At 42.3% G+C, this 20849-nt stretch overlaps 2 protein-coding genes across 12 annotated transcripts in view; one reads left to right on the top strand and one right to left on the bottom strand.

The window, feature by feature from the left end:
* The window catches only part of BMAL1 (basic helix-loop-helix ARNT like 1), a 123116-nt gene extending 119026 nt beyond the window's left edge, over positions 1–4090 (top strand). For all 10 annotated transcript variants that reach the window (XM_075927854.1, XM_075927850.1, XM_075927855.1 and 7 more), the window contains 2 exons: positions 2291–2393; positions 3433–4090. In XM_075927854.1, coding sequence (XP_075783969.1) covers positions 2291–2393; positions 3433–3593 — 264 coding nt within the window. In that variant the 3' untranslated portion in view covers positions 3594–4090. The remainder of the gene's footprint in view (positions 1–2290; positions 2394–3432) is intronic.
* A 695-nt stretch (positions 4091–4785) lies between these two features.
* Positions 4786–20849, bottom strand: part of BTBD10 (BTB domain containing 10) — a 50007-nt gene continuing 33943 nt past the window's right edge. For both annotated transcript variants that reach the window (XM_014568881.3, XM_014568879.3), the window contains exons 3-8: positions 17796–18081; positions 14447–14549; positions 11865–11985; positions 10494–10691; positions 8256–8366; positions 4786–5912 (exon numbers count right to left, since the gene is read on the bottom strand). In XM_014568881.3, the coding sequence (XP_014424367.1) occupies positions 5602–5912; positions 8256–8366; positions 10494–10691; positions 11865–11985; positions 14447–14549; positions 17796–18081 (1130 nt within the window). In that variant the 3' untranslated portion in view covers positions 4786–5601. The remainder of the gene's footprint in view (positions 5913–8255; positions 8367–10493; positions 10692–11864; positions 11986–14446; positions 14550–17795; positions 18082–20849) is intronic.

Raw genomic sequence — 20849 nt, 5'->3', positions numbered from 1 at the left:
AGGAGGGGGTACAAGGTCTGGGAGGGAGCTGTGACCTAGGGGAAAGGGGGTACAGAATACAGAGGGTTTGGGAGGTGACTAGGATGCAGGAGAGGATTCTGGCCTGGGGAAGGGCGGTACAGGATCTGGGAGAGAGTTGTGACCTGGGGCAGGGGAGTTCAGATAGAGACCTAGGAGAGGGAGTTGGGATGCTGGAGGGACAGGATTGCCAGAGGGAGGCTCTGGTTGGGAGATGTTTACCTAAGCCAGCAGCCCTGCAGCACCCCAAGGCAGGCTGGGCCCCCTGCCTGCTGCAGCCACAGATCACTTTATACTGCAGGCTGCTCCCTCCATGTGGGGCTCGGCTCTGGGAAGGGGAAGAGACTTGTGCTGCTCCCATCCTCCAAGCCAAGTTTTCAGATTTTATTGGCTGGTTGTTTCTGGCCACTAGGAACTGAAGATTGGGCTGCAGGTGGGGAGATTACACAAAGCTTTCCCCTCCCTGCAGAGCAGAGACCCACCCACAAACTGAGCTTAAAACAGCTGTGTGCCTGAGGGTCCCAGACATGTGGTTCACAGGCTGGTTCCAGCCCCCAGACTGCATTTTGCCCAGCTCTGCTCTAAAGTAAAGTGTTACAACTTTTGCATATATTACGTAACAAAACTTAGCAGATGCTCTTGCTCCATGGGCAAAGTGTAGTATTGGTGTCTTACACCTGCTAGTCACCTAGGCTGTATTCTGCAAAAATCTTTTCAGCTTGTAGAGCACTTCTTAATAATCTCTTATCACAACCTCTACTGGTAGAAAGCAGCCACCAACTAGATCTGTGGTCAAAAATTCAAGACAAGGTATCAGTGCTCCCCTGTGAGGAAAGCACTGTGTTTTGGTTTTAGAAAGAAACCCGTGTTTCCATACTGAAAGGAGAACAGCTGCTTTGCAGCAAGCAGTCTCAGCTGGCATGTCACTGAAGAGATCACCACTGAAAATACCGTTAAAGATAATTACTTGTGGAGAAACTAGATGTTAATAAGGCTAAAAAACTGAAGTCTTCGCTACTTGGGTTTTTTTAATATAGAACCTGAGGTGTGATTGTAAACAGCTGTTACACCAGTAAAATCCCCCTTAGGGGAAGATACACTCGCAAGAGTGCTTTTGTTCATGTCACATGGAAAATAAAAAATGCTGTTTTATATCAGACCAAGTGTCCAGATTATACCAGTGTAATTATACTATGGGAACCTAAATCTTTCCCATTTCAAGAAGCCCGTAGTCAAAGGATCTGTCCACACATGGTGCAAGGAAGCAAAATGGGAATAAAATGCTACCCATTCAGATTAGTCATGTCCATCCTCTTTGCACTCACTGGACAGATGGAAATAACTAGACAACTTGCAAGGCAGTGGAGAATCAGGCAGCAATCCTCATTTTGCCTGAGTATTGTTCTTGTGAAGATATTCCTTTGAGTAAGTTCAGAATTAAATTACTTTAATAAGCACAGCTGAGTAGTTAATAGAATCAAGGGGTTTTCTGCTTTGTGCTGCCTATTGTATTAAGCATGGAGCAAAACATTCTCCATCTCTATTCAGGGCATCTGGTAGGTTCTTTGCAGTGCAGATACTCAAAGGAATGTTGCTACCCCATGGCACTATCAAGAGGATCTCACTAGTATGTTCTTCCGGGCTAGGACAGTAGCCTACATGTTTGCACAGCATTTAGGCACCACCCATATTACACAAATATTCACCTTCTAAGCATCAGGAGTAAGGCAAAAATTACTGCAATCTTTAAAATCACAGGCCTTTCAGCATGTAGGGAAGGTTCAAATGCATTTTGTAGATAGCTCCATTTGCTGGACCTTAGGAAATTCCATAGCAAGAACTCACTGCTGCCAAAAAAAATTAAGCATGTGTTTTTGAAAGAGCTGCTATACAAAGATCTTTGGTTACAATACCTTTTGTAGCAGTTCTCTTCCTAGTTGGTTGTACTTTGCTTTGACACTTTTCATTGGAGGCTCAAAATTATTGATCCAATAATGCACATCAGCTACTTTAAACTACCTTAAAATGCTGCATGTTTAATTTCTAACAAAGTTGGTTTACAGGTAGATTGACGTATCTTCCCCAGTCTTCACCACATTAATATTAAACTGTCTTGCTGTGAAGTCTCACCAGGAAGCTGTTTTAAAAGTTTGTATGTTTGGATCCTAAGACTTGCCATGTGTCTTCCTTTTGATAATGTGTTACATTAGTTAACGCTGAGAGAAGCAGGAGTACCACAAGAGACTAGAAATTGACATTTATTTGTTTTTAGATTTTGAATGGCGGAACTCCAGACATTCCCTCTGCTGGTTTACTATCTGGGCAGATCCAGGATAATTCTGGCTATCCCTATTCTGACAACTCCTCCATTCTTGGTAAGCAGAGTCAAACAATGCCATCAACAGTTTAGAGGCATGACAAAAGTAACTAGTCATCTCAGAACTTCAGCTTTACACAAAACTATCTAGAAAAAAGATTAGGATTGAGAATATTTTAGGACATAGGACCAAGTAATACTCTTCCAAGGGAAATTAGTAATAAATGCCTTTAGCTCTGTACTGATAAATGTGTTACACCTTGGCTCCCTGCACACCCTAGCATGATCTCTTCATTCACAGAATAAAGTATATACACAATAGTAATTTATATAATGATTTCTCCAATGAAGAAAAGTGGTAAAAAAAATAGTGCCTTCTAAACATCTATCCTATATGGTTTTCAACACCTAATTTTTCCCCTTTGGACTCTGAGCCCCTCATTTCCTTTCCTTCAGAAGCCCAAGTGCCGTTGTCAAATCATGCTGCTGAAAGTGAAATTGGATATATTTGAGAGTGGTCTAGGTTGGGCACTAGACTTGCTCATTGGTCACTTAAAACTGCTCCCCTGGACATTTTTCCCCTTTCATAAACCTCCTGTAGCCTGAGTCATCCACTAAATCAGAGGTGGGCAAATACCAGCCCACCAGGGTTAGCCTGTGATTGGCCCGACAGCTGTTTTTACATGTATCTCCGCAGGTATATGGGGTCTCAGCTCCCATTGCCTGCAGATCACCATTCCCAGCCAATTGGAGCGGCAATGGCCCATACTTGTGGAGATAAACATAGCAGCGGTTCACACATGCTACCCTGGTGATCCGCTGTTGTTTTATTGCCCATCCCTGCACTAAATAACTATTCAGTCCCACAGTTTACACAAATCCCATGGTGAATTATTTTGTCCTTGGGCTGAGTTCCCAGATCTGTACTGTAAGCATTGGTAGTCGGACATCTGCCCCCTCAGAATGCAGCTGAGCATGCTCACTCAATGCAGTTAGTTACTGACTTTTTCCTGAGAAATCATTTGATAGAATATGTGAAAACCACATTTTAAATGCTTGTTGCTGTTTGCTGCAGTTTTCTTTTAATACTTTCACAGGGGAGAACTCTCACATAGGCATAGATATGATAGACAACGACCAAGGATCAAGCAGCCCCAGCAACGACGAAGCTGCAATGGCAGTTATTATGAGCCTACTGGAAGCAGATGCAGGCCTTGGAGGCCCTGTAGATTTCAGTGACTTACCGTGGCCCTTGTAAATGTGACATTGATATTCAGATGCTGAATTTATAAGTGCATTATTGGTGGAGTTCTACAGTCTGTGAAGCTTGGATTATGAGAATAGCTTTTATGTATAAATTTCATAAAAGCCATATCAGAACACAATTCATTCTACCATGTGTTATTTCAGACAAAGTGGAGATACACATGCTACAGTGTTCTTGCATTATTGATTTGGTTAGCTGTGTATAACTTGCGTTAATTGTATATTTTGGGATTCTGTTCTTGTTGAATTTTTTTAAAAAAATCACTGCAACTCTGCACTGTTATCATTGGTAGCTTTTATATGCAAATAGTCATTTCAGATGTATGATGTGTTTTTACACTACAAAAAGCTCCCCATGTGGATATTTCTTATACTAATTGTATCATAAAGCTGTTTATTCTCTTTGTCAGAATACTATAAATATTGTTAAATTGTAATGTATTAGAACAGTTAAATATTTTTAAAATAAATGTTTCCCTTGTTCTAAAATGCAGCATTTACTTTATCCTAAACTTCTGATAAAACCCGGCTTAAGAAGCGTGCTAAGAGCCATAGATTGTGCCTTGTTACTTCAGAAAAAATAAATATTTAGTCCCAGGGCTTCATTCTCAGCTCACTTCAGCAAATTTCATATACACACGGGTGCTTTGTAGTTAAACACATTTCTAATGTTAGCCTTTTTTATAGATTTGGTTCTCCCACCATTTCAACAGCTTAAAAATCAAACTATCTTTGGAAGTTCAATCATTTAATAAATGTAAAGAATTATATTTACAATATTGTCTTACAACTGACATCCCAATGGAGGAATATTAATGGGTTTTTATTCTGGGGGTGTTCTGATTGGGTGCATTGACACTTCTCCCTCTTATAAGTATGTCCTGTAGTTAAAACAGTTTCTCTAGTAACCTCCCCAGCAATACAATCTCTTATCTAGTTGTCATGAAGACGTAAACAATTTTAATATTTTGATTCAAAAGACAGGAATCCCAGAGCACTGGGGAATCTGAACTGGCACTCAATGACTGATAAGTGAAAAATTAAAGACTGATGCCATTCCTTCCATCAACACAGTCATACAGGAGAAAGGAGGAATAAGTAGAGAAGGAGTAAATGCAGACAGTCACTGGAATTTGACTAGTATATACAATTTTTGGTAAAAAATAACTCATTTGTCAAATTGATTAAAATAATGGAAATTTTATTTGAATGAAAAACTTGAATTTACAATCATTTAATAAATGAAGAGTGAACCACCTGCATTCTTCTATTCCATGACACGTATTACAAACTTTTAGTAAATAAATATCTCCATCAACAAATTCAGGTAAGGCAAAATTTAAGAGAAATCCTCCTATCAGTTGTTCAGACCTGTTGAACATGGCTCACATTACAAACAAGTGAAAAAAATTCACTGGAGAAATTTGAGTTGAGCAGAATGTTAAATGGGTAACTGAATAAGGTCCTCAATCCAAAAACCCCAGTGGTAATCATTTTATGCTTGCTCATATACAATACACTTAAGAGTCCATCTATTCAGAGCCAACTATTTACATTTAACTGAATAGACTTTGATAGAAGCACTTTCTTAAAGTTAGCATTGTGCAATACATTTATAAAAATGGCTTTGAGAATCCATTTACCAAGCAGCCATTCATAAAGTGCTACTATCAGTTCTGATTCTGCATTTTGCCCTCTGTAACAATATTGAATGTACAATAGCCAGCAAATCCCATTGTTTCTGATGGGCCTAGAGTGAGAAGGACAGTCCAGTGTACAAACAGCCAATATCACAAACCTACTCAAACAAATACATGTACATAACTGGAACCTCAGGATGTTTTAGCTGTACTCTCTAAAAACCATGATTACATACACCTTTGGTCTCTGCACTATCCTAAACACTGTGTTACACAATGAAGAAAAGCTGGAATTGCAGTGCAGCATGAGAGAGTGTCACTTTTTAAAGTAGCATGCTTTTGTTTGAATAAGAATCTGAATCAGAGTGCTGGGTTTTGTCCCTCTGCGTCCACATCATTGTTGCTGGGCGGAGGATGAATAGGTAAAATATCCAGCTCATCCACTTGTGGTGTGGGGTGCATTACCACTAGCTGGTCCTGAGGGATATCTGCCGCAGCTGCTGCTAAGTTTGTAATTGATTTACTTTTTACACACTGAAAGTCAACATGCCGACTCTTTCCTTCCTCTTTCTCCCAGGACATCCGAATGAACGGTCTTTGGACATAGTTGTAAATGACCTCTGGCCTCCCACCTGGTCGTTTCTTCACTTTTTCTTTGTATGTGGGATAACCTAAAATATTAGAATAAAATGACAATTAAAGTTTCCAGCACTACTTAGCTCAAAGTTTTCCTTTCACCAGCATGTATCTGTTTGCTGAGACACACTGAAGTTAAGCAGTGACAGATATGCAGCTGTGTTAGTCTGGTTTAGCTGAAACAAAAGACAGGACTATGTAGCACTTTAAAGACTAACAAGATGGTTTGTTAAGTGATGAGCTTTTATGGGCCAGACCCACTTCCTCAGATCAATTTGTGGAAGAAAATTGGTATGACCATATATACCAAAGTGATACAATCAAAAAAAAGTGAAAACACATAAAATTTACAAATCAGATTTTAGAACGGGGGGGGGGGGGGGGGGGGGGGGGTTAGAGGAGAAGGTTAGTTTCTGTGAGGTAATGATATCAGAGGTGATAATTGGGGAAGCTATCTTTGTAATGGGTGAGATAATTAGCATCTTTGTTAAGGCCCATACGTAAAATGTCAAATTAAAGCATGAATGACAATTCTGAGGCTTTTCTTTGAAGCAATATGCATGTTTTAAGGTCATTGAGAGAATGGTCAGTCTGGTTAAAATGGTAAGCAAAAGTTCTCTCTCTGTGAAAGAGTTAAGCAGCTCTGTTTCCCTGTTAGCATAGAGAATGATGCAGGACCAGAGGTTTTTTTAAACATCTTGCATTCCCCAGTTTATGAACAAAGCACAAAAGTTTACACACGTTAGCTAAAATCCAAGACAGACACTAAGGCCATTTACTATGAAAGCAACTTTCTGGACCCAGTGAAGAGAATACCTGTAAAAGCAATGCTAATAGCTCTCCCCTCCCGGCAGACTTTAGTATGCTACACTCAACAGCTCTATTAGTACAGTGGTTTTGACTTTTTTCATGCAACGCAGTTGAAGATTGTTGATGCCCATGACCCAGCATAATTCTATCTTTTTGGCTAGAGTGCAGGCTCCAGGATGGGGCTGTGGGGTTTGGTTGGGGGTAATAGTGAAAGCTTTGCCTAAGGTGTGGGCTTTGGGTGGGGCCAGAGACGAAGGGTTTGGGGTGCAGGCTGTGGGGCAGAGGGATTCAGTATGTGGGCAGGGACTTTGGGCTGGGACCTAGCGGTGGAGTACAAGAGGTGCAAGCTCTGTCTCGAGGTGCAGACAGGAGATGGGGCCAGTGATGAAGCGTTCAAGGTGCACGAGTGGTGTCTGGGTTTGGGACAGGATTGGTGGGGTACAGTCTTACCTCCCGCAGTGCCCGGTCAGTGATGCGGTGGGATGGTAAGGCAGGCTTCCTGCTTATCCTGGCACAGTGGACAGCACTTCACCCTTTACAGGCTGCCCCCACCCCAAGCTCTAACTCCACACTCCCATTGGCCGGTTCCTGGTTTGTCTCCAGGCATTGCTGAGCAAAAACGGACAGAGCTCATTTTGGGCTTGGTTTGAAATAGGATTGGCTTCATTTTTTGTGGCTTGTTTGTGAGAGTTAGCTACTGGCCTCCACCTAAGAGCCGGACCTGCTGCCCAGGGCACAGTACAGTCTGAAGTGCCACGATAGGCAGGAAGCTGGTCACCTTGTCACTCTACAGCAAGGCAGGCCAGTGCGCCCTGTCTTTCTGTGACCCAGTATTGGGTCACAAACCACACTTTGGAAAAAAAATATCACTGCTTTAGAGAACATGACCATTCATTCCAAAACAATCAGGTGCATATTTTAGGGTTAGTGAGCTAGATTCATCCAGCTCCATTGCCCTAACTGGCAAGTGGAACTATTGCATTTGTGTGACTATTTATGTAAGATCATAAACAAGCTCACATTTCTTAAATTACAATGCTGAGTTCAGTTCTTGCTTCTAAAAATTTAAGAACCCTGATCACTTTACAGTCCATTAGCTGTCCTTTGCCTGACCAAAGTTGTGCTAAAGGGTCTTCTAGGCTGGAAGAAGGCTGTCATGAATACAACTGGCCAACACTGCTCAAACTACTTTTAGGGGGGAATTTTCCTTGACAATTTTCATAAAATCTGGCTTATTGCATTTTTGAATGACAAAATTTTTGTTTATGGAAAACCAGTGTTCAGTAAGCATCAAATGCTTTTCCTGCTTTCCTATCAACTGCTCTAGTATTACAGTTCCGAGTGACCCAGTTCCTCCCTCCCTCTTCAAAAAATGTTCTTCAGTGAAAAGGTATCTTACAATTTGGATAGAAGCCAACAGGATGAACAAATTAGTTTCAACCATAAAACAGACTAATATGCCAATACCACTGACTTACAATAGTTCATACAGCAACGTAGGAACAATGGCTTATATAGCAGGGTCTTTGCCAGAGGATTAGCTTGAAAGCAATGAAAATTAGTTTTACCTTCAATACCCAATCGAATCTTCTTGAGTCCCCTTTCCTTCAGAACAGATTTGGCCACATCTCTGTTTTCAATATACTTGAAGAATCTATACAACTTTGTGCTGTAAATAACTGGGAAAATTGCATTTCAGAGATTAATAAAAAGTTGTACCAAAAATTTTTAGCCTCCAGTTAAAAACCTCCAATGAAGATGGTCTAAGTAGTGCTTACAAATGAGGCCAAGAGGACTGATCAATACCAGTTTAACATTACCTCGAATTCAATCATAAGCTCGTATTCCATTATTTTCTATAAATCTGTAATTCCACTTGAAACGTCTTAAAAATCTAGGCTACTTTAAGTTAACTAAGATTGAAATCTGAGAAAAATAAAGGCATATTTTCCAACATAGCTTAAGGCAGGGCTACTCAGCACACGGCCTGCAGCCCATTTGTTTGCAGCCCACAATGCAGTTTGGGTTTATGCGGGGCTGAATATGTGGCCTGTGGGTGGGATCTTTTGAACATAAAAGACCGAAGCAGACAGGTACAGAGTGTCAGCATTTCTAGCCCCCAGGTAGGAGGTGCCAGGAGCACAAGGAGCATTGTGAGAAGTGCTGGCTGCTTAGCCTTGTGGGTAGAGCCTGAGGAGGTGCTGACTGGCTCATACTGGCCATGTTTGGTTCCAGCACCAGGGTTTAAGGCTTAATCCTGTCAGTGTATTATTTGCATATACATTTGCATGCATAAATTTAAGTTGTAGCGCTTGGCATGTGCTGGGGATATCATTGTGGCCCCCGGGGCTTCCAAAGTTGAGTAGCCCTGGCTAAATGTATATAAACTGATGGACTGGACGGTTTCTCCCACGGTGCTCATTCATGTTTATATTAGGGATGCTAGTGGGTAGGCTCTGTAGCCCTTGACCCCTTCCTGTTTTCATGCCTCTAATACAACAAGTCCCACTAGCATGCATCACAACTCCCCTTCTCCCTCCACTGCCTCCCACACAGGCCGGAGTGGAGGGGAGGGCAGGTGGGAGCCTTTGTGCAAGGAGAGGCTGATGGCTCCACAGAACTCTTGTGGAGCCACCTGCCCCCTATGCTGCTGCCTCTATCAGGAGGTGGGGGAAGGCGGGTTCCCCACAAGCACTGGCTCCTGCCTATCGTCCCTCCCCCCATGTCAATGTGTAACTGATAATATGTTAAGCAGTTACACATTTACTAAAAAACTGATCGTTAACATCCCTAGTTTATACAGACTGATGTTTTCTTAAGGAATTCCAGAATAGAGACATGGCAGAGTCTGCAGTGCAAATTAAATGGCACTGAATCCCAAGAAAGGTAATGCTCCAAGGTGTGTTGTGCATATAGACAATTTCCCTACACACACATTAACATTTTTGCCGATCTACTTGCAAGTGGATTAGGATTTACCTTTGGTTATTTCTTTAAGAAAAAAGCTTCCTAAAAAGGGCAGATACTTCATTGACTCCACTGATCTAGTGCAGCCTGCTAAATACAAAGGCAGCTTCTCAAAATTTTAGATCAGTAGCCCTTGACCCCTTCCTGTTTTCATGCTGTATTTTTTCATGTTTAAATAGGAATTACAGAGATTCACACAAAAAGACCAAGAGCAAAGACATGAGTGTTTAGTGAAGCCGAACTAATTAGTTTAAAAAAAAATTGAGACCATTACTAACTGCCTCCTTAAGATTAGGAATCTCAACAGTCTTTGCTCTCCTAGAAGAGGGACAACTTTAAACAAATGGAATCCATGTTTTCAAACTGAAAAAGTACTTCAAACTTCACAAAAATACAGGGGTATGAGGAAAAGGCTCTTCATTATCAATTGCTTACAACTCATTTATGGACCAAACTGTTAAAAATGTTTTCATAATGCACTAAGAACACTGTCTGGTGCACTCAATCCATTTCTCTTTTGTAAACTAATTCTTAATTTGAAAGTAGAATTGGCCAAAAATGGGAATCATTCTTCAAAGTATTTGTTTGTCTTTTTCCCCCTCAACTCCTCATGTCCTTTAGTAAGTACCGTATTCCTATCTTTGGGCAGAGCGCACTGTCACACGGCTGTGTTCTCTTTACTTCAACTGATACAGCATAACATATCAAATACAAATCTGTGCACCAGCAGCAGTGAGGATGTTGTAAAGGTCCGATGGCGCCTGAGTTTAATACTGATAGAGAGTCAACGGAACACTCCGATGGAGCTAAATTCAATCCAGGCATAAAACCAGACTTACTTTGTGAATATTCCTCTCCCATCTGTGGCGGATACTCTTCATCCCAGTCAACCACATCATCATCCGTAAGCACAACGATATGGCATTCTCTCTCGCCACTTTGGGCACTAGCTACCATCAGTGGAAGAATCATTTCTTCAAGGTAAAATTCAAACTGTCTGCGAGCACCATCATTTGATAATTCATGCATAAGAGCACCTGAAACCAAACCCATACAAAGCATACTGACATTGGGAATCTTGGTAGAGAAATGGGGGCTAGAATTAAAATTGAACAGCAGCACAATTCAACCATAATGAAATAAAACAGGGCATATGTCAATTCTTTTGACTATTGAATGATATGATAGATTCCCTTTCATTTATTATATGGCACAAGCAGACCTGCCTTTCAATTTAAATACCCAGAAATAATGTGCCATGGTTTGTGCAGGAAGAACTGCCCTGCAATTTGCTATTCTCCTATCAGGATAATATGGTAACTAGATTATGCATCCATGTCTTTTTACATTAAATGACAATGCTGTTGTATTTTTCATACATATATGACCATGATTTTTAAAACTTCCTTCATTTGTAGGAAAAAAAGAAAAAAAGATGTTTGCAGTCCTGTAGAAGTCCAGGGTGAGAGGAACAAGGCAGATGAGGTAACAGCTTGTATACGGCTAACTTCTGTTGTTGGAAGAGACAAGCTCCAGAGAGTAGTTCTTCTGGTCTGGGGAAGGATACTCTATGAAACGCCAAGTTTTCAATTCTGAAGACTGACTCTCTAGGTGAAGCATTACACTAATATGATATTACAAGCATCAGAAACAGACTCATAATGGAAAAGTGTGCCAGTTAACTGCTTCAAAACTTGAAATATTATCTAGGATGCATTTTAGTTTTGTGCCCATTTTATCTGGACCAAAAGACTTAAGTATTGTCTCTTACAAGTCTGGAGCATTGGGATGCTAAATGTATTTTATACATCCATTTCTCACCATAACAGCGTGTCATTTTTACTGTCTAAACACTCAAGTTAGAGAACCATCAACTTTCTGAGTAACAAATGACGGGTGATTTGTTCATTAACTTCACCTCAGAAAAGATCTCTGCTGTCAACCAACTGCTGATATTTCTCCACTTGTCTATACAAGGACATGCATGAACAAATAATGACTTGAATGAGATACTTGTTCTAAGAGCAGTGCTGATTTAAACACTGAAAAGAGCAGAAAGGAGAAAGGGCTGATCTCACAACCACATTTTATACATTCCAGATTATGCATTTGATTTTTGCAATATTTTACAGTAACATCAACACTTCAGTGTAAACCACACACACACTAGCACCTGTACACTACAATTCTTGTAATAATTCCACACTTACTGAGATCTCTGCATTTGATTGTACTATATTCAAAGGAGATGCAAAGATAGTCACATGCTTCTCTCAGTTCAGGAATAGATATTCCATCAGGACAACGTATTATCCCCGTTTTGTAGTAATCCTTGTAAAATAGAAAAATCACAAATAGACAATCATTTGTTGACAAAGTCATTATTAAACAACCTTTTCCACATTAATAGACTCATAGAATTCTAGAGCTGGAAAAGATCTCGGGAGGTCGTCGAGTCCAGCCCCCTGCCCAAAAGCAGGACCAACCCCAACTAAACCATCCCAGCCACAGCTTTGTCAAGCTGGGTCTTAAAAACCTCAAGGGGTAGAGATTCTGCCCCTCCCCAGTGCTTCACCACCCACCTAGTGAAATAGTTTTCCTAATATCCAACCTAGACCTCTCCCCACTGTAACTTGAGACCATTGCTCCTTGTTCTGATACCTCACTACTGAGAACAGCCTCTCTTCATCCTCTTTGGAAGCTCCCTTCAGGAAGTTGAAGGCTGCTGTCAAATCCCCCCTCACTCTTCACTTCTGCAGGCTAAACAAACCCAAATCCCTCAGTCTCTCCTTGTAGGTCATGTGCTCCAGCCCCCTAATCATTTTCGTTTACCACCACTGGACCCTCTCCGATGCGTCCACATCCTGACTGTAGTGGGGGGGACCAGAACTGGATGCAATACCCCAGATGTTGCCTCACCAGAGATAAATAAAGGGGAATAATCACTTCTCTAGATCTGCTGGCAATGCTCCTCCTAATGCAACCTTATATGTCATTAGCGTTCTTAGCCACAAGGACATACTGTTGTCTTATATCCAGATTCTCATCCACTGTAATCCCCAGGTCCTTTTCTGCAGAATTGCTACTTAGTCGGTCCCCAGCCTGTAAAAATGCTTGGGTTTTGTCCGTCCCAACTGCAGGACTCTGCACTTGTCCTTGTTGAACCTCATCAGATTTCTTTTGGCCCAATCCTCTAATCTATTCAGGTCACTCTGGACCCTATCTACCTCTCGCCCTAGCTTAATGTCATCTGCAAACTTGCTGAGGGTGCAATCCATCCCCTCATCCAGGTCATTAATAAAGATGTTGAACAGAACTGGCCCTAGAACTGATCCTTGGGGCACTCCCAAACAGACCGCCAACCAGACATCCAGCTGTTGATCACTACCCTTTAAATCTAGCCAGTTTTCTATCCATTTTTCAGCCCATTTATCCAATCCATACTTCATTAACTTGTTACATTCATAAATTCTAATGGTTTGTATTGCAATCTTAAAGAACAAAGACTGAACCATAAGATTAAGTATAATCATATTATGAAAATATTAGAGTTCCCAGAAGGGCCACTATCAAGTGAAAAAAATAATTTTAAAGTTTTAGTTGCATGACATTTCTATTTTAAATGACAGATTCTTGAAACTGAACATTTAAATAATGTATTTACACTGTTTACTGTTGACATGTCACTCAGCTTCCACTGCTCTAGAGCTCAACCCACAAAGTAGCACAGTAGCCAGACTGCATTGTACTAATATTTATGACAGTCTAATTGTCTTTGCAGACTGCACTTTACATTTTTCTGCAAGCATAAATGCCACTTACAGTAGATTTGTTGAAATAATTCTTCTGCAGTTGATGAAATAAGTTAAGAGCTGGTAAAACTAAAATGCTTTTTTTAAACTCAAAAGTTTACAAAAAAAGCTGTTTAGAGGTGAAATCTCTCATAAACATCAATTCCTGCGGCTTAGCCAAACTCCTGAGGCTGGAAACACAAGTGCACTTCAAAAACAAAGTATTTCCAGATGAAGTCATTTTTTCAAGAGGAAAATAATCACATAGGGTATGTCTACACTACCCTCCTAGTTCGAACTAGGAGGGTAATGTAGGCATACCGCACTTGCAAATGAAGCCTGGGATTTGAATTTCCCGGGCTTCATTTGCATAAGCAGGGAGCCGCCATTTTTAAATCCCCACTTGTTCGAACCCCGTGTAGCGCTACACGGGGTTCGAACAAGCGGGGATTTAAAAATGGCGGCTCCCCGCTTATGCAAATGAAGCCCGGGAAATTCAAATCCCAGGCTTCATTTGCAAGTGCGGTATGCCTACATTACCCCGCTAGTTCAAACTAGCGGGGTAGTGTAGACATACCCTTATTTATGAATAATGTATGTAAAAAGCCATAGAGAAATACTGCCTCACCAGCATCTCTGTCACTGATGCCTATTAGGGATATTTACATATCTAATCATGTAATTGAATAGTTGTGTAACTGCATGAAATCTTAGCAATTACATGACTATTCCATAGTGGAGGGAACTGACTTTTAAAGGGGCTCCCCCAGCACTGGCTCCTGCCTGCTGCCCACCACCCCTCGCTGCAAGGGGGTGGAGGAAGAGCATGTAGTCAACAAGCTTATCGGTCCAGCCTTATCAGTTATCATGTAGTCTACTACATGCTGATATCCCTAGTGCCTATGTAGTTTTAAAATACAGTGTTCAGCTTTTCCAGTCTCAGGAATTATAAAATCCATGCCAGCTGTTGGTTAAACCATACTACTGAAAATAAAACTCACCAGAATAGCACGAAACACAGTTGAACCTATTCCTTCAGCTACTTCATATTCTCCCTTTTCATTTGGACGGGTGAAATTATGTTCTCTGCCTGATCCAAACATCCTATTCAACAGAAGAACAATTCAGTTAGAACTCACTTGAGATTTACACAACTTAAATGAAGCACAACATCCTAAGAGTGCAGATGATGTGGAACAGAATTCACACATCATCTCAGAAGTTACGCGCCCTCTACAGTAAGATGAGATGTACTGAACAGTTCACATACAACTGGCCAAACTTTGGAATTTCTACTTTGGACATTTTAAAGTTTGATTTAGTTCCAAGCTGGAATGAAAACAAGCAATTTAAGATAGAATTTTTTAAATTTTCTATCTTGAAAAATATTCAAAAATTTTTGTTTAAAACAATTATTTCACACTGATATTTATTATGCAATACATAAGGTTGCAGGGAGACTGGGGAGCAGTTGCCACGGAGTAGTAAGAGGAACATGTTCTTCCAAGGTTAAAGGCCCTGCCTCTACAGCAGTCCGAGTTCTGAAAGTGAGGTATCCAGCTTATTCCCAATCTCAATGTGTTACCATTGCACTTCCCTTCAATCTATCTCTGTCCGTGTGTCTTGATTCAGAGCCTCTTCCCTCTGCTTCTGGCTCCTATCATTTCCCCCCATAAAATGCTCCCAGTAGAGCATTTGGCTTGTCTCTCTGCTATACATAACACATCAACATGCACTGTGCAGTAAGGAGCAAGTTACTGGGCCTGCATACATCACAATTGCAGCAACCTAATGAAACTGAAGAAAGCATTCTGTGGTGAAGCCACAGGTAAAATTCCCTGCTGTGTAATTCTCCTGATCTACTATTTTAAAAATGTAAGTTTGACATCGGCAAAGCACCTGAGCCTACTTAAAATTTTACATAATTAATAGGAGCAGTGTGCATATTATGCAAAGTTACTCCCTCTGAAATACAGGCTTACTCTGTGCTTCCCAGTTAAAGCCTCCTATCCTCCTTAGTAATGGAGCTACAACATTAAACATTTTCAGACGTTTAGAAAACTTCATTATTCTTACACTCTTCATAAACATAGGAATGGCCATACTGGGTCAGACCAAAGGTCCATCTAGCCCAGTATCCTGTAGCCTGACAATGGCCAGCACCAGATGTGCCAGAGGGAGGGATCACAACAGGTAATCCTCATGTGATCCCTCCCCAGTCACCCACCTCCAGAGAAACAGAGGCTAGGAATGCCATTCCAACCAATCCTAGCTAATAGCCATTGACGAACCTAACCTCCATGAATCTATCTACAGGCAGTCCCCGGGTTACGTACAAGATAGGGACTGTAGGTTTGTTCTTAAGTTGAATTTGTATGTAAGTCGGAACTGGTACATATTGTAGGGGAAACTCTAGCCAAACATTTTTTTTTAGTTTTGGATAGCATAGGGAAAGGTTAACTCCCCTCTAATGTTTGTTTTGCTGTCTGTTCCCCTGTTCAGAAGATTTCACATCTATTTCTGTCCCTGTGACAAACTCAGGACTAAAGGAGTAACTCATCAAATACCAAACAGCTCTGCACCATGCTTTGAGCTAATAGCTTTATTTCCACACACCACCCAGGGTTCTAGGAGGAGGGTCCTTTTTTTGCTAACACAATGAGGCCAGCACTTTGTTTGTTTTGGTGGAGTCTTTGTTTGCCCAGGGAGCCCAGCATGTATAGGGGGAGGAGGGGCGGAGAGGCTGCTTTTGTCTGCTGTTCAGCAGCCTGTTGCTCAGGGGAGGGGGCAGCCTGTTGCTGGCAGGGGGGGAGGGGGGAGGCGTGCAGGATGCGAGGCCGCGGGGGGGGGGGGGGGCAGCGGGCGTGGGGAGGCACTTTTCCTCTGCCCGGCAGCTCTGCGGGATCCCTGTCCCTGTGGCCAGCTGCTGCAGGCAGAGGCCAGTTGGAGCTGGCTGAAGAGGAGGAGGAGGTGGATTCTAGGACCCAGGTGAGCGAGCCCCGGGGACGCTGCTGCGCTCCCGGGAGCCCGGCATGTATAGAGGGGAGGAGGGGCAGAGAGGCTGCTTTTGTCTCTTCCGCAGCCTGTTGCTCAGGGGAGGGGGCAGCCTGTTGCTGGCAGGGGGTGGGGGGGGGGCAGCGGGCGTGGGGACGCACTTTTCCTCTGCCCGGCAGCTCTGCGGGACCCCAGTCGGAGCCGGCCTGAGGAGGAGGAGGATCCTAGGACCCAGGTGAGCGAGCCCCGGGAATGCTGCTGCGCATGTGCGGGAGTTGCCTCACCCCGTTCGTATCTAGGGATCCGACGTAAGTCGGATCCACGTAAGTCGGGGACTGCCTGTAGTTCTTTTTTGAACCCTGTTAAGTCCTAGTTTTCACAATATCCTCTGGCAAGGAGTTCCACAGACTGACTGTGCGCTGCGTGAATAAAAGCTTCCTTTTGTTTGTTTTAAACCTGTTGCCCATTCATTTCATTTGGTGACTCCTAGTTCTTCTGTTATGGGAATAACTAAATAACTTTTCCTTATTCATTTTTTCGACACCAGTCATGATTTTATAGACCTCTATCGTATCTCCCGTTGGTCTCCTCTTTTCCAAACTGAGAAGTCCAAAGAGTTTTTCATCTCTCTTCATATGGGACCTGTTCCAAAACCCTCTTTTTTTGGGGGGGGGGGGGGAAGGGCCCTTCTCTGAACCGGTTTTCAGTGCCAACATATCTTTTTGGAGATGATGCCACCAGATCTGTACACAGTACAGGAATCCCCCGAAATGCGACCACCTGAGTTGCAACCCCCTGCACTTACAACCATTTCTGTAAGTGTGGAAGGGGCCAAAAACCCCCGACTTACATCTTCGGCCCGCATTTACGATGACACTTGATGCCTATTGTAAATGAGGGATCGAGTTATGATGCCCCCGACTTGCGATGCTTCCCCAGGAACTGGTCGCATCACAAGTCAGGGGCCGCCTATATTTAAGATGTGGGTGTACCATAGTTTTATATAGAGGCAATAAGATATTCTCGGTCTTATTTTCTATCTTTTTTTCAATGATTTCTAACATTGTTTGCTTTTGTGACTGCCGCTGCACACGGAGTGGATGTTTTCAGAGAACTATTCACAATGACTCCAAGATCTCTCTATAAAGTAGTTGTGGCCTCAGTTACAAAGTCATGTGAAGTGATATACTTAAAAAAAAAAAAAAAAAAAAAAAAAAAAAACCATTTAAAACATTAAAGATAAAACATTAGTAGCCAAAACATTAGTGTTCATTATTTGCTTTACAAAGAAGTGGTTCAGACAGAATCTGTAAATATTTAGAGTGCCCTATTCCACAGAATAATAATACCACCAACCTGCCCAACATTGTATTAGGCTGTGCAGTAAAAATCGAAGGATCTACGACAAATCTAGTGTTGTCCACAATAAGGGTAACTCGTTCAGAGGTTCTTATGCTCCTGGCTCCTTCTTTTGCATTCTCATATACAAATACCATTTCCCCAGCAGGCTTGCAACTCCCATCTGAACTTGATTGGCTACTGTTTCTACTGTTGTTCCCAACACTGCTAGTGGAACCATTTGGGGAAGTTTTCAGAGGCCGAGGACTGCTTGGCCGAGATGAACTGTGATCCTTTTCTCGATCTAAAAACAGAAACGGGGGAGAGGGCATTAAAAATGTTATGGTCACAAAAGCTTGTCAGATCATCTTTATTTCTTACAAACACTCATGAGCATGGTAACCTGATTCACTGAAAAAATGGCTTAGGACTTATCTGCACAGCAAGTTACTGCATAGCAAGCACAGCACATTAGCTTGCCATGTAGTAGCATCCTGTATGGACATTGCTACAGCACAGTGAAAATCTCAGGGTGTAATTTAGCATACCAACACTCCCACACACTATCAGCAAGCTTGAGTGGTAGATTCACATACTAGCTTGCAGAGTAGCAGCTTGCCATGTAGACAAGCCCTTAAAAGCTAAAAATTAAGACACTACACCAAATCTGGCTACATTTTGAACCTAAGATCCTATTTCCTAGGTTTATAAGCATCCTTTTCTCTCCCAAAGAGCTCCTGAGAAAATTTTACATTCCACGTTGAACGTACTGTACGAGTTTAGTTTCCAGCAAATTTTAAAAAAGCATCATATTTTAAAAACATTGATTCATAACAGCAGTTAAGCTTTTGCAGTGTTCTATACCATTTGCTTTAATCCTATTACTACCCTTGGTCAGCCATTGACCAGCAGAAACTGCTAAAGGAGTTAAGTGCACCACTAGTGTGAAGCATGTAAGTAGTCTTTTACCTGCCTAATGGACTATCAGACACCTCACAAAAAGCAGCAAGAAACTCTATAGCGAACAATGAGGTAACACTACCTATAGGGAATTTTTACACCTACCCCCATCTGTCAGGAGTTTAAGTCCTGAAAGCATGAGGATTTATATCCATTACAAAAAAGGATTTCAATCATTACTTATATTAATGTGAAAGCGACGAGGAATCCTGTGGCACCTTACAGACTAACTGAAGTGTAGGAGCATAAGCTTTCGTGGGCAAAGACCCACTTCGTCAGATGCATGTAGTGGAAATTTCCAGAGGCAGGAATAAATATGCAGGCCAGGATCAGGCTGGAGATGATGAGGTGATCCAATCAAGGAGGATGAGGCCCACTTCTAGCAGCTGATCTGGAGGTGTGAATTCCAAGGGAACAGAAGCTGCTTTTGTAGTTAGCAAGCCATTCACAGTCTTTGTTTAATCCAGAGTTGATTGTGTCAAACTTAAAGATGAACTGTAGCTCAACAGTTTCTCTTTGAAGTCTGGTCCTGAAGTTTTTTTGCTGCAGGATGGCTACTTTTAGATCTGCAGTTGTGTGTCCAGGAAGATTGAAGTGTTCCCCTACAGGTTTTTGTATGTTGCCATTCCTAATATCAGATTTGTGTCCATTGATTCTTTTACGTAGGGACTGTCCTGTTTGGCCGATGTATATAGCAGTGGGGCATTGTTGGCACATGATGGCATATATTACGTTGGTGGATGTGCAGGAGAATGTACCAGTGACAGTATGGCTGATCTGGTTAGGTCCTGTGATGGTGTTGCTGGTGTAAATACGTGGGCAGAGTTGGCACCGAGGTTTGTTGCAAGGATTGGTTCCTGAGTTCGAGTTATTATGGTGCGGTGTGTAGTTGCTAGTGAGAATATGCTTCAGGTTGGCGGGTTGTCTGTGGGCAAGGACCGGCCTACCTCCCAAGGCCTGTGAAAGCGAGGGATCATTGTCCAGGATGGGTTGAAGATCACTAATGATGCGTTGGAGAGGTTTTAGCTGGGGACTGTAGGTGATGGCCAGTGGTGTTCTGTTGGTTTCTTTCTTGGGCTTGTCCCGTAGCAGGAGGCTTCTGGGTACACGTCTGGCTCTCTCAATCTGTCTCCTCACTTCCTCGTGTGGGTATCGCAGTTTACAGAATGCTTGTTGAAGATCTTGTAGGTGTAGGTCTCTGTCTGAGGGGTTGGAGCATATGCGGTTGTACCTCAGTGCTTGGCTGTAAACAATGGATCGTGTGGTGTGTCCGGGATGGAAACTAACACGGCTACCCCTCTGATACTTTATATTAATGTGAAAGTTTTCATCTATAAAAATCTCTAATCGTCTGACTTCTAAGCAACTCTTGGCCTTATTGTTATAACAAAATATTGCAACATTTTTACATTGGGAGGGGGCAATTTAACATCTGCCTTTGTTTCCTTTTAACACTGCCTCATCACATGGCAAGGGTGAACAGTAACATCAGATTTACTTACTGTATATCAGTCATTCTGTGTACCTCACATCCCTTGTTGTGTTTCCTTTCTAATCTCTAAGACTTTTCTCTCTCAATTCCATTCCAAGCATAACCATTTCACCACGTGGACCAATTACAGTAAAACTCCAACTGTCCGGCATCCAGTGGTCCGGCACCAACTGGAACCCGGAACTGCTCCAGCCAGCCAGACATTTGGAGCTGCTCCATCCCCAGCTTCCCCAAGTCAGCCGCTACTGAAACTGACCAGCGGCTGACATGGGGAAGCTGGGGGCAGAGCCGCTGGGGTGCTACCAAGTTGGTCCCGCAGCACCGCCCTCTCCTACGCTGCGCAGTTCCCCGCAAACTCCCCACCCCCACCCCAAACCCCTCAGAGCCCCCCTTCCGGTACTCCGGCATATCCGATAATCAGGCGCCCCCTGGGTCCTAAAGGTGCCAGATTATCGGAAGTTTACTGTACTTGCAAACACCCAGCAGACACCATTTTACATACATCAATAACCTCATTGATTGAAATATGAACATAAGTGTATATAGCACCAGGGCTAACATTTTTATCAACAGCTTTCTTTCTAGCATAACATATTTGTCATTACAAAACATAAGCCAGA

Source organism: Pelodiscus sinensis, chromosome 4, assembly GCF_049634645.1.
Source record: "Pelodiscus sinensis isolate JC-2024 chromosome 4, ASM4963464v1, whole genome shotgun sequence".
Classification (NCBI taxonomy): domain Eukaryota; kingdom Metazoa; phylum Chordata; order Testudines; family Trionychidae; genus Pelodiscus; species Pelodiscus sinensis.
The sequence above is the reverse complement of the archived record's forward strand: the minus strand, read 5'-3'. Positions and strand labels throughout refer to the sequence as shown.